General features: G+C 47.7%; 1 protein-coding gene across 4 annotated transcripts in view; it reads right to left on the bottom strand.

The window, feature by feature from the left end:
* The window catches only part of LOC119181192 (FGGY carbohydrate kinase domain-containing protein), a 167,785-nt gene that overhangs the window by 139,890 nt on the left and 13,144 nt on the right, over positions 1–14,751 (bottom strand). Inside the window, exon 2 of one of the 4 annotated variants that reach the window (XM_075882985.1) lies at positions 4,778–4,880. The exons of 1 other annotated variant lie outside the window; for it this stretch is intronic. In XM_075882985.1, the coding sequence (XP_075739100.1) occupies positions 4,778–4,880 (103 nt within the window). Of the gene's footprint in view, positions 1–4,777; positions 4,901–14,751 lie in introns of all 4 variants that reach the window. 2 more of the 4 variants (XM_037432373.2, XM_075882987.1) reach the window with 2 other exon arrangements.

Raw genomic sequence — 14,751 nt, 5'->3', positions numbered from 1 at the left:
AAGGACAGTGCAAATGCTGCTCAACAGTGCAGTAGATCGGAGAAGCTTGACTCATCGGATCTCGATGCAGTTGCCCGGCAAAATAAATATACATGAATCACATAATACGTATACCGAGTGTGTGTCATTGGAACAGTTCTAAGCATGATATCTGGAAAGCTAAGAATAATCAGTTGAACTTTTGCTAATGCTACGTATATCCTAGCATAGCTGAGCTAAGCCACTGCTATTTTTTTATGCTCAGAGCCCTTCGTTGGCCATTTCTGTAGTCACATTTGAGGCACACGCATGCACACCGACCAAACTTGCACCTCATTTTCAGCCATGATCCCTGCTCAGCCATAGTCTTTCTCCTGCTACGCGGAGCAGCCACCACCATAATTCATGGTAACGAGGGACGGGGGTGGTGGGCACAATTGCGAAGCGAAGAAAACACTCCCGTCGGGTGCTCGAGCTACCTATTCAGACGCCGCGGAAGCCTCGGAGAGGGCATTGTTAACTCACCCAAGTTTGCTGTCTTCGTGGTCGTTTGAAGCAAAGACGTGGGGCAAATTTTCGCTCAGCCACCGATCCCCCGAAGACACGCCGGCGACAGGTCTCCAAGATGCATTTTGCTGGTGTTTTCGATCTCTCATCATGTTAAACTACGATGAAATGCTGTCTTTTGAGGCGTCGTCGTAGTCATTGGCCAAGTGGGACCATGGGGTCTGGCGACTCGTCAGCCGATGGTTTGCGTCTGCCTCGTGTTTTCGTTGGGGTCATGTAAGTGTCATGTCGCTCCATACTGTAAACGCGCCTTAAAAGCGCAGCGTGGCTCTCGCTCCGCTAACCCGCTTACGGCCCTGGCGGAGGGCCCATGCGCACTCGCGTGCACGCTCCGCTTAGCTGCTGAGCGGAGCATAAAAATGCCAAACTAAACCTCTCAAATGTCACATTGTCGTCGCGTACGTCGTCAAACACTTTCCGCTAATAAGTGGTGTAATGTGTTGGCGGAACGCCTGAGCGAAAAAAGGAAAAGCCTGACATCGGCAGCATTGACCCGACGAATGCAAGGGATAAATGTTAGCGTCCCTGCAGCAATCGAACCGCAGTATACTGCGTGGTAATCAAGTATTCTATCACAGAGCTACGCCAGTTTTCGGAACTACTTTACAAATAGACCCAAGCGTTTGGGGACAGCAATTGGGGTTGCAGTGCTGTCTTCCCAACTTTATGAAAATTACATATAGTCACGTGGCCGTAAAGTTAACAAACACAGCACACTGTATCAACAAGATGACACTTAATTTGGGAGAAGTTGTGGCCCGTAAGCGGTAAGTCATATTACATCAATACACACTGGCACTGTTAGCGGCGACCGAAGCGTCGGATATCGATGAAGTGATCACCGTTGGGTTGCGCCTTTTTTATATACATTACGCATCAATCTTTCTAGCCTTATCAACGTTGGTCGTGCAATGTCTGGATTAAGCTTGAATGTTCGTGTCTAGTGCACCCTCTTCACAATAGTGAACCTTCTCAATCACTGAAGCGTGATTTGCGCCGAGCATTGCCGACAGTCTTTGTTGGCGCAAACCAAATACAACAAAACTACAAGTGTGCGTGGAAATATGTGCTCCTACAATACCGCCGTCATGTCGCGTTAACACCAATTGTAGGTAGGTGCCACCCATTTGGTTAGACTTGTGTAGCAGTGTCCAGGGCTACCATTCTCGTGAGCACCAGAACTTCAAGTCAGCTTACCATTTCTGGTGTTGCTAATATCTTGCTCATGGCATCGTTGCGCAACAGTAAACAACTGGTTCAATAACACATATGCGACTAGTCGCCCACTTAACGCATATCTGTGCGTGCATTTGTATATATCTTTAGCGCCACATCGTAATGCATTGCTCAATAAAAAAGTCACAACACACATTCCATGCCCATGTTTCGCATAATGTTGATTCCCAAGGAACGTGGGATCTGGCAAACCTTTTATTCCATAGTACAACAGTTTTATTTCTCATAATTTTTACGAAATTCCGCTGAGTTGCAAATCAATGTGCATAGTTATTCACATTTTTTAAATGAAATGAGCGCTAGGGATCCTGGGATATAAAAAATTGGCCACGTATTCGCATGTTACACTGCATATGTCGTTGAATAACAACAGTCCTGCGTCTGGAGAGAGTGAACAAAACGTTTATTTGGTGTTCTGCGCAAGAAAACGGGTGAATGGTATTCTGGAGGCGCTGCGTTAGAGTGCTTCGAACGTGCAGTAGAGGCAAACGAGCGCATCAAGTCACGTCACACTTGAGACATGAGCTCTATCTGGCAGTTATCTTGGCAAATAAAATGCGCGCGCCCTGCGCGTTCTTCTAGGAGGTGACATAAGGTGTAGAACGCAAGGCGACGGGTAGGTGCCACCCCCGTGTCGTTTTAGCAAAGCGATGGAAACACTTGCGTTTTCATGCAAGCGTTTCATGGTCAGCGCTACGTCTTAAATGCTACGGTTCTTAGAATTACTTATGTATGCCTTTTCTAAGAAACACACATACAGAATATTGACGTGTTGTTATGGTGCCTCAGATATGCGCAATAATTGCTTTTTAATCGGCAATCGCACAAGTATGAATGCGGAATGGGCGCTGTGAATTGGGTTGGCCTTTTGCAGTATAGTCTAGGTGGACGATTGGGTCAGTTGGTGATACATGATCTAACAGTACTACGCGGTAGAAAACACGGACGGGAAAAAACAAAAACAAGCGTGTTTTCCGTGTTTTCCACCGCGTAGTACTCTTAGATTTTGCAATATTGTTTGGCCACTTTGGTGTCGTTTAGGGTACCGTCAAGGGTGGACAAACAGACAATTGTACAGACAGACAGACAGACAGACAGACAGACAGACAGACAGACAGACAGACAGACAGACAGACAGACAGACAGACAGACAGACAGACAGACAGACAGACAGACAGACAGACCAAAATTTTCGCGTCGAAGGTCCCCAAGAAAGACTATCGTCTTTAATAACCTGCTTCTCCATCAGACGACGACGCGCTGCACTTGTGAACGTGAGATCGGGACATTTCCAACAAATTGGCTCTCCGCTCTTAAGTGCATCCTTTATCTGAAGTGTTATGAAAGACCATGTATGGGCTACATTAAAATCCTTTTTTATTATGAAAAGAAACGACTGTAATAAAATTGAAATTTCAGGTTCAAAGCGGGTTCTGTGCTGTTTAAGGGGTTAGCCTGTGGATGCTAGACGCGTGCACTCATTAGTTTTGGTTTTGGGGGGTTTTGTTGAGGAGTCCACGAAAAAAAAGAATTGAAACAGGTGCACTATGGGAAATGAGTACGAAAGCGAGAAGCAAGCAGATTGAGAGGTGGTGGTTGGCTTGTGGACGCTAGGCGTGCTCCCTTTTTTTTCAATCCTCCCTGGCGTCACATAACGTCATGTCACGTGATGGCATGATCACGTGACATTGCCCTGTCGTGCGTCATAACAGCTATAGTGAGAAAACCACTGAGGGGCAGAAAGCGGTCGGAGGAGAGGTTCAGTACATAGAGCTAGAGAGAAGAAAAAATGGCAGCATATCTACGGAGTGAATGATAGAGAGTGAGGCGAAGCATTCGTCCGTCCATTTGTTCTTGCTTCCGTCTGTCCATGCATCCGTCTGTGTGACCGTCCATGCGTTCATCCGCCCGTCTGTGCGTGCGTCTCTTCATGCGTCCGTCCCTGCGTTCGTCTATGCATCCGCCCTTGCGTCCGTTCATGCGTCCATCCATGCATCTGTCTGTGTGTCCGTTCGTCCATGTATTCAACACTCCAAGTACCACCATCTCCCATCTTATCATCACATATTCCCCATATAGAAGCACCGCCATCTAGCTGACATTCCAAGCACTAAACGAGAGGTGGCACACACACACTTTCTTAGGGCTTGCGCTTCGGGTCTACTTCCCACCTTTAACCACTTCGAGTTCATGGTATATACTAGTTCACTGTATTCATGGCACTGCGGCGCAACACTCTCTAAACCTTTCTAAAACCAAGGAGGTTACGTACAACGAGTATAACGTAGCAACCTTTTCCTGTCAGATAGTGCTCAATGTACCATACGAGCACGCACCGACGGCAACGAGCATCGGCAACTACAAACCTGTATCAATATGGTTTGCATTGTAAAACCATTGCTTTAGAAAACACCTGGCGTCTTTCGTTAAGAAGCTGGCGTCCTCTTTTTGTTTTGCTTTAGAAACATTTGGCATTTATTTGTTTTGCTTTTAGAAAACATCTGGCGTCTTTCTTTGGTTTATTTCATCAATCAATGGCGTTTTGAACAAAGGTTTCTTATTGTTTGTTCACGCACAGGAGAAATCTCACCAGGCACTACCTTGGAGGTAAACAATGGCTGCTACTGGGAATGAGAGACAGCAGAAGTAGGCTTTTAACACCTCTACTTCTACTAACGTTTTCTATAAAACATGCCAATGGCTGCCAATGGAGAATGAGAGGCAGGAGCATTCAGCTTTAAATTAAAACGCGCACACCGCGAACTTTTTATTGTTCAACAAACCACAGGAGAAATCTCCCACCGGCACCACCTTGCAGGTCAAAATGTAACACTTGTTACACACTACGACTACGACTACGAGGGACGAATGGGTGCCGCTTTAAGGAGCTTCGCCCCTAAAAAAAGCGATGGCTTCGAGTCCTAGTAAAATGCCGAAGGGGAACCCTGTGAGTTGTTCATTTCGTTATTAATGTGCAGTAGCCATCACCGTTTACCTTTCAGGCTGACGGTGAGTGGTCGACCGGCGTCATCCAGGAGCACGAGGGAACAGGTGGCGTCGAAGCCGATTCCACGCACGTCCTTGGCCTCCCGGCACACCTCCTGGGACACGGGTTCCACTGCAGATCAGGCTGGCATTTACGCCTCCTAATAAAACGATATTCTCGCTCACTCAGACACGCCCCACAATTCCGTTGTTCTTCGTAGATTTCAGCACATAAACATCCGCGCGTTGACAAGCCTTCAGACAGTCTCAGATATCTCATGTTAATATTGGTCCCTCTTGTTTCATACCTCTCCCATAGTATTCTTTTTTAAAACGAAACGACCAGCCAGAGGCAAGTAGTGCTTAGCTTATACTTTTCGATAAGCCCTTACACAACTTAATATATGTGAAGCATGTCTTAGCGAACTTCGGCGACTTTGAGCGTATCTGTCTGTCTGTCTGTCTGTCTGTCTGTCTGTCTGTCTGTCTGTCTGTCTGTCTGTCTGTCTGTCTGTCTGTCTGTCTGTCTGTCTGTCTGTCTGTCTGTCTGTCTGTCTGTCTGTCTGTCAATCTATCTATCTATCTAGTCGCCTAAGACCTTTAGCTGTCCTGGCCGTTTCAATAACGGTATCGATATCAAACTTGATATTGCATAACATTACTGTATGAAAAACGTATTTGACTAGTCATAACATGAAAATCATGAGATGTGTGTCATGCAACTTGTGGTTTACATTTCATGTTTGCTCTCGCGGTGGTTTCGTTCACATAACATGTTGCAAAACTAGTATAGTACAACATGACTGCATGACGAACGCAAGCGACATACCCTACCATGAAAATCATGACATGCATGTCATGTAGGCTATGAATCATGACTACACGCCACGTTCATGGTGCGCTTGCGGTCGTTTCGCTGGCTTCACATAAACCTAATATGGTATTACGGGACGTGAATGCTTGACAAGGTATATGACTGGTGCACACATGATAGCCATGAGATGCTTGTCATGTTGGAACATGACTACATGCCATGATCATGATGCGCTCGCGGTCATTTCACTAGCTTCACTTATACAAAATAGGTATCGCGAGACGCGAATAGATGACGAAGGTATGTCACTGGTGCAGACATGATAATCATCAAGTGCGTGTCATGTAACAACATGACTACATGCCACCACGCTGATGATGCGCTCGTGGCCCTTTGGCTATAGCTTCACATATACCAAATTTGGTAATACGCGACGTGGATGGATGACGAAGGTATGTGACTGGTGCAAACATGATAATAACGAGATGCGTGTCATGTAAGAACATGAGTACATGCCTCACTTCACCAATACACTTCGACGGGACCAGGTGCACGTGCGCGCCGGCAATCGTTTCGTAGCGTCACGACGGTGATGCGACGCCAGGTGCCAATCTGCCTGCCATGGCGCTCCAGCAAAACGCCTGTTTCTGACTGTTTAAGTCATTCAATGGCAACTTGAACAAATGTGAAGCTTTCTACAGAATCGAACGCATCATCAGAAGTGATTTCAAGTGAGTGCTTTGCAGTTCGCATCCACGAAGATCGACTTTTTGGCAGCGTTCGACTACCTCGGTGGGCCTACCGGCTAGGCCTACCAACATGGTCATCCTCGAAACAGAGGGAGAGGAGCTTCCCTCCGCCGAAGCTCTCGACGATGATGAAGGCAGCTGGCGTGAAGTGTATGCCAGGGCCAGAAAGCCCGCTTCATCCCCGAAGAAATCGACGCCTGACATCAACACTTCGCAAGAAGAGTCACAGAAAGCTCTCCCATAGACTCGTCGCACTGCCCCCAGACTCCCTCCACTTCCAGCGGACGACTACAAAATAGTTCTGCGAATACGTGGATGCCTCAGCTGTGCTGACACTCCACTTCCGAAGCTCATTCATTCCGTCCTAAAAGCGGCAGCGCTCACAAGCTCCCTACATGACCAATGCAGCATCTACTCTGTAAGCAACATTCTGCTCATAACCATACCGGACTCGGCCCGCACCGAAGCATACCACCGTATCAAATCCATCAGGATGGACGAGCGCAGCTTTGAAGTGGTCCCCCACATTACCGATCCATCGTATACCTGCCGAGGAGTCATTCGTAATATTCCTATAGAACACACATCCGAAACCATCTTGTCAAGTCTGTTGGACTATGACAGACTAGGCCTCAACCTGACCGGATGTCGCATGGTTTCCACAACGTCCATCTTGGTCACCTTCAGAGGTACGCGCGTGCCTTTCTACATAAGTCATCAGGGTGGCAACACCAGATGCGTACCCTATCGTCATAAGACGGAAGCCTTAAATCTCTGCCGCAAACTTGGCCACAGACCAGACGTATGCCGAGGCACCCCTCAGCCTTTATGTCCAATGTGTGGCATTCCGAATCCACTTCTTGATCACGAATGTGAACCCAAGTGTGTGGTGTGCAACAGTGACCACCCCACCGGCTCGCCCCAGTGCCCACAGCTCTACAAGCCTAAACCAAAGCACGCACCCTCAACTTTCCAGCAAGATGCAGCTCCATTCCTCGATCCAAGCCCATCTTTCAAGAACGCTCCTAGAGGACGCTCACCCAGTATCACAAGACAGCAAAGCCGAAAAAGCCGCAGCCGCAGCCGAAGCCACAACAAAGGCATTCATCAAGACCCTAGCCCTCGACTGGCCCTGGACACGAGGTGAGCTGGGCTGATGTAGCCTCCCCTGAAAGCTCCATTAAAAAGCAGCTCAAACTATTGCAGGATGAGATGGCGAAATTAAGGGCAGAAAATGCAAAACTACGTCTAGAGCTTCAGTCCTTCAAACAACCATCTACCTCCCCACACCTCCCCGCCTCATCTTTCACCCCTACGCCTATCTCACCAGCACCAACTCCTCTCTCAACCACCCCTATAGCTAGGCACCCCGCTCAACCACCTGCGCAAAAACGAAAAGTCTCGACTCCCACATTGTCATTCGGTGAGCGAGTACACCAAGTCGAAGCGAAACTAGAGAAGGTTGACAAAGAGAAAGAAAAAGTAACCAAAATTGAGGAAAAACTAGACAATTTTATTGCCTTCTCCACAGCTTCCTTGCAGAAGCTACATGAATCCGTGGCCTCGACACAACAAGCCATGTTACCGATGCAACAAACCCTAGATAGAGTCATGCAGTGGGTGTGGATCCACACGGTCCACGCTAACTATACAGAGCTTGCCCAACCTAAGCCAAATCAACTTAGCGAAAATGGCTCCTTGTAACCGCACTGAACTTTGCGTTTGGCAATGAAACTGCAGGAGGTTTCGCTGAAAAAAGGCAAACCTCCTGTAGTACATCAAATCACAAACTACCCCTCCCCCAATCATTCCGTTACAAAAAACAAATGGTGTAGTGCAGCTGCCAGGTTATAGAACGCATAAAAACCCAGTGATGCCAAACCAAACACTGCTGTCTTAACTCAGAAGCACCTTACAGTTACCTATTCAAAATTTGCAGACATCGATATTGAGCACGACTTTCTCCAAATACTACCTGATAAACATAACTTACCATTCTTATACATTCTTAACGTATATAGTAGACCACAAGAGCGAAGGCACCGCTTCGATTCCCTATTTGCCCGAGCTACATCCTTGGCAGGCGAACACACCCTCCTCATAGTGAGGGATTTCAACGCCTCCAACCCAGCGTGGGATTACACTGCATCTACACCGAGAGGTAGAGCCCTCTGGTCCCATATTCAGGCACATCGTTTTACGCTGCACAACGACCCGGAGGAGCCTACTCGTTTGGGGAACTGTGTGAACTAAGAAACATCCCCCGATCTTACCCTCACTCACAATGCCCCCACAATGATTTGGACTAACATCCAAAGTAATTTTGGCAGTGATCATTACATTATTAGCATTACTTTACAACTAAAACACAGACCCATTTCACCTAAACCACTGATGCTCACACAATGGGACAAATTTAGAGAGACCCGCAACAGCACCGCTCCCTCACGTATTGCAGACCTTACCAAGTTGTTTCAACAGCTTAAAAAGATGCTGAAATTCACACGAGAACTCTACCCCCTGACACCCCGATAACTACTCTCGACTCCAAGGTTCTCCATATGTGGGAAGCAAAACAGTCACATCTGCGACGGTGGCAACACCAGCGCCACAACAGGAAACTCCGCATTAGAATAGCGAAGCTAGACCAACAAATCGAGTGATACACGACTCAATTGGCGGCACAACAATGGGGTTAGCTTTGTGAGGGAATGCTTGACCACCTCAGTAATAAACGAACGTGGCAACTTCTTAGACATCTGCCAGACCCCAGCACTTCTCGCGCACGACACTCTCACGCTATCACTAAACTGTTACACGAGCACAGTGACCATTTAGGATAGCTCTTCGATAACCTCCGCACGTTGCATTTACCTCAATTACGTAAGGATTCTATACCATCTTACGCAGGGAAACATAATGAGTCATTAGATGGGCCGATAACGGAAGCGGAAGTGAGGCACACCCTCGCAACACTCCGTACCACGTTGGCTTAGGCCCAGACCGCGTTAACAACAAATTAGAAATCTTGACCCTATTTCTAATAAAGCTTTAACTGAGTACTTTAACGACTGTTTTAACACGGGCATCCTTTCACCTTCGTGCAAAGATGCCAGAGTCATATTTGTACCTAAACCGAACAAAGCTCCCTTGGTAGAAAATCTGAGGCCCATTTCCTTAACATCGTGTTTCGGAAAGGCTATGGAGCATGTTGTGCTTGCACGCCTCCAGAGACACGTGGAGGATAATGGACTACTGCCTCCAGAAATGATTGGTTTTAGGGCCTCACTTTCAGTGCAAGATGCGATGCTTCGCCTTCAACACGACATCATAACTCCTAACCAGAGCGGGGATACTCAGGCAATCCTTGGTCTGGACATACATGGATCATTCAATAACGTAGCCCACTCAGCTATATATGCTGGCTCAACTGCATTTCTTGTGGCGCTAAAATGTACTCTTACATCAAAAGCTTCCTCGCAGACCGCACAGCTACATTAACATTAAGACCAGAACATTCCTCGCCCTATACACTAGGCAGCTTCGGAACACCTCAAGGGTCAGTGCTCTCTCGAATTCTGTTAACCTGGCTATGCTAGCTATACCCAACACTTTTCAATGTATCCCTGACTTGAACTTCTCCATCTATGCCGATGATATCACCTTATGGGTGAAAGCAGGCTCACATGGACACATTCAAGACACCCTACAAACAGTTGTAGATACAATAACAGCACTAACATCTCAGATGAATCTCTATTGTACCCCGAGTAAATCAGAGTTACTCCTTCTACCAGCTCATCGTCGGAACAAACACGTTCCAATGATCGAAGTTCACATAAATGGGTGCCTCATTCTTAGAGTATCACGCATTCGTACGCTAGGTTTATTTCTCCAAAACAACCGACTTAATACGCACACACTTGAAGCTTTACGCAATACCATTGAAAACACCCTAAGAATGATAGGAAGAATCTCAGGGAAGAATGGAGGGCTCCGAGAGTCAGAGCTACTTCGTGTAATACAAGCTTTTGTGATTAGTAAAATCACATATACCCTACCTTACCTTCACCTTAAATTATCTAAGGAGGAATCGGTCAACACCCTGCTCCGCTGAGTTTACAAATACGTGCTAGAAATTGCAATCAATACCTCTAATGCACTACCCCACCAGACAGGAGTCATAAATGCCCTATGTGAAAAGCGTGAAGCCCATTCAACAGCTCAATACGCAAGGCTCGCGACCACTAGCGCAGGTCGCCACATTTTATCATCTACCCGAATTAACTTCACCTCACTCACCAATGCTAAATACAACATTCCCCCAAACATACGCAAACAATTACTCATACCGCCCCGTCCTAAAAACATGCATCCAACATATCACACTAAGCGTAGAATCCAAAGAGCAAAAGTTCTTCAGAAAAATTGCATGGAGCCAATGACGTGCTCTATGTAGATGCGGCAGAATACCCATCCTCCTCATCCTATGCCCTCTCTGCTGTCGACTATAACGGCGAGGCGCTCACAACGGCATCCGTCACTGTCAACTCTTTGGAGGAGGCAGCCATCGCTTTAGGTTTATCCATCCCCAATATCACTATGATTGTAAGTGACTCCAAAACTGCCATACGCAACTTCAGCGCAGGTCGCATCTGGTCAATTGCCCTTTCAATTCTTAAGAAACATTCTCCCACGCAAGACGTTGCTCTCATATGGACGCCCGCGCATGCGGGGTTGAGTGGCAATGAGGCGGCTCATACCTGCGCTCGAGGAATGACCGGCCGAGCGCAGGCCTCTGATGGCGCCTTAAGCCTGTTTCACATGCGAGCGATTTTGCTCCAAGAGCGGAGCGGCAGCCGCCGCGCGAGGCCAAAACAGGTTTCTACCGCGGCGACTTGACGCCCTTGTGAAATTCGCCAGAGTTGGAAAAATTCGCTAGCGGCACAAGCGGCACAAGCGGCAGAGCCACCAGTGACGTCGTTTGACACGTGATGACGGGGGTGGAGTCGAGAAGTTGACGCGCGCGCTGCGAGGAACTGGTTCCACAGAACAACTCGCTCCGACTGAGTAGCAGACGACATCCGTCCTCTCCCCGGCTCACAAATGTTTCGCGCTGCTTTCGACAAGTCACTGATAGAAGTTGTGAAACGATCTTTTCTTTGGGCCGTCAAGATGGAGGATTTCCGCAAGAACCATAAGAAGAACATTCTTTGGGAAGAAATTGCCGAAGTCGCCTACTTTCATAAAGTAAACGTCATGGCTTGAACTGGCCATGTTCACTGGTGAAGTCGAAGTGCAGCTGTTTTCCTTTCGTTGCTCTCGACAATGTTTTCGCCGTAGTGACAATCGCGTGCGGTGCCTTTTTATTTCAATAACAACATTGCTACTTTTTTCTGTTTTTGCGTTTTCATCGAAAGTTATTCCCACCTAGAGGAGCCACACGTCGCGCCGTACTTCTATGTCGCAGCAATTGTTGCTGGTTTAACAAATGATGGCATTTGGTGACGTGGTGCATAGATGAAAGGCTTCACACGAACGAGAGAGCAAAGACGGCTGCTACGGTAGTCGACTTGAGAAGTAGCATTCCACATGGGTCACTGAAAAGGAATTTCGTGATGTGACTCAACAAAGAAGGGGCGCAAAGCTTTCTGTCATGGTTCGGGGAAATAAGGCACTCATCAGGGGCCTTTATTTTTGTTCTCCCCTTCAACAACACCTTGATTTCTCACTAAAACTCTGGCTGACTTGTCCGCGTCCTCTGCGACGCTTTTCTTGCAATGAGCAATTGCACCGCAGAGCGCTCAAGTTTGCAGGCTGTCGACAGGTCTTGCCACAGTGGCCTGCTGCTCTCCGTGACACTCAGAGCAGGAATGGGTGGCTGGCTAAGCGAAAATAGATTTTCGGTCGCGAGCACAACATATACTGCGTAGATAACGAACAGCTGTTGATCTCAGGCACCAGTGCAGCAACACATGCCTAGAAGCATGCATCTAAATTACACGGTCGAATGCTACCAATTGAATGTCACCATGTGCCGACGGCAAAGGTGTGTTGTGTGAAATGATGTTATACGTCGGCTTTTCTGCTCACCACCGCAGCATTTGTGGACGCAAATGCAAGCTAAAGCAAGAATTGCTGCGTAGTCTCTTACCTGCACCGCGAACAAGTGTATATACAGCAGCCAAAGAACCGGAACAACGAGCGTATCACGTATATTATACTACCTGCCGTTGGTGAAACTCTTCCTGGAGTGCTTTACGGAATCAATGTAAAATCTAAGAGGCTTACGGTTTAGGGTGGAAGCATACGAATTCGAGTGCCAGAAGAGATGTAGACCATTCAGAAAACCAAAATGAAGGATGTGTTCGCATGAGCGAAAGGGTGACCACAAACACTGCCGAAGCTTACTACTTAGAGTTTTTATAAAAACTCTTATTTTGACACCAGCGAACAGGTACAAAAATTTAGGTGTAAATTTTGTGAGTTGTGTATACTGGGCTGATAAAAACCTCGTTCAGTGTCCCAATGTTAAATCGCTGAAAGCAAAAGCAATGAATCGGAGAAACACAGGAAGTGCTGCGCAAAACACGCTCGCAGTTCTTAAACATTCACCGAGCTGGAACAGCTGTATATTAAAACCATACAAGCAAACTCTTTTTTTTTTTGCTTCTCTATGTTCAGTTATATCAGTTATATGAGCGCGCAACAAGAATCATACGTGAAAAAGCCAGGACAAAACAAAAAGCAACTGCAAGCGTTGCTTATTTCTTGTAAGATACATGTTGAAACTAGTTCGATCAGTGTACAGACGCGTAAAAGTCGAGCGGCTATTGATGATGACCCTCGTAGCACAGGGGCGCCAAATGAAGGACACTTGGAGGAGAGCACGGCTCTCAGATACTACTGAAAACAGCGGTTCCGCGGACAACACTGCCTGCTGGAGCGGTGGTGTCGCGCAACAGCAGCGGTAGCAGCGGTGCATGTGAAACGAACCCACGTTCGCGCGGCCTCCCGCCGCTCATCGCCGCCGCTCGTTCGCCCACATGTGAAACAGGCTTTAGACCACGCGGCGTTTTTCAATGCGAGAGATCGTCTTTTGACCTTCCACGATATAACAACTCACTACCACCTACAGCGCACTATATACCCCCCCCCCCCCCCCTTACATCTTGGAGCTTCACGCTACCATGAAATACTATGGCGCGCCAGTTACAGATGCGTACGTTTACGACCCCATCTTTTCGCCGTCTTATACACCCTCCGATAAGCCCCTCCCCTTTGTGCATTTTCTGTCAACAAAGAGCTAACCTAGAGCATATCATGTGGGGGGTGTACTCGAAACCCACCACCTAATTCTCTACACATTAATAGTAAGGAGCAGCGCGAGGCTCCTATGTGCAGCTCGGCGCCCGAGGTCCAGGACGATATCTTGGATTGGGCCAAGAGGGTAGCGGAGACCTACGCTGGGTAGGCTCCTCTGACACTCCACCACCACACCTTTCCCTCTTAGAATAAATAAAGTTTTTCTCCTCCTCCTCTGCCTGCCATATACTCGCTAGCGTGCGTCGCGCTGTGTTGCTTATACACATGCGCGTGTGAGCTTGGTGGGCGTTCCTCCGTCACGAAGAGAGGCCGACGCAGTTCTGTCTGGGTAACGCCATCGGCGCGAATCGGGTGCCGCCTGGCCGCGCTGACGAACGCTGGTCCCACCGGTCGCGCTTGGCGTCAGATTACAGAGTGCTCGCATTGCTAGCGCAGCGTTGCTGTGCCCAGCGTGCACGCCCGTCAACGTTCTGTCGGAGTGTATATTGGGCCATTCATGATGCGCTTGTGGCCGTTTCGCTAGCTCCACATATACCAATTTTAGTATCAGTTTACGTGAGTAGATAACGAAGGTAAAGGACACGTTTAAACATGATAATCATGACAAGGAAGTAAGGTACGGCATAACTGACCTCCACCTCGTAACGTTGCACTCATTCTAAAGTAACATATCAACCTTCCTCATTCGTGCTTCGCATATCACAGATTACCAAAGTACGTAGGATCTGCCATTTTATTTTGTTGGTTCGGAGCACCATCAAGATATATGCAGTTTGAAGTAGTATGCAGTGTGGTATATTGCCACATTAAATAAGCAGCGCCAAGATAACAACGAAGAACACGCGCAGCGAGAGAAGAAGACGAGGTTCTCTTCCGATCAGTTTGCCAGTGTTCTGGTACAATTAAAGTGAGTTTCCTGGATTCGACTGCTGCTGTTTCTGCATTGTGACACTGGTGGAGGTGCTGGGTACATGTTCGGGACGCCTGACAACAGCCCCGCATCTGGTCAAGAAAGACTTCCGCGCATCGACACCCCCGTTCACCGCAGCAGCCGGCGCCTGTTAGGCCTCAGCCCGGAGTTTGGTCCATTGCCGG

Source organism: Rhipicephalus microplus, unplaced genomic scaffold (genome assembly GCF_043290135.1).
Source record: "Rhipicephalus microplus isolate Deutch F79 unplaced genomic scaffold, USDA_Rmic scaffold_14, whole genome shotgun sequence".
Taxonomy (NCBI): domain Eukaryota; kingdom Metazoa; phylum Arthropoda; class Arachnida; order Ixodida; family Ixodidae; genus Rhipicephalus; species Rhipicephalus microplus.
This window is presented reverse-complemented; position numbering and strand designations above follow the sequence as displayed.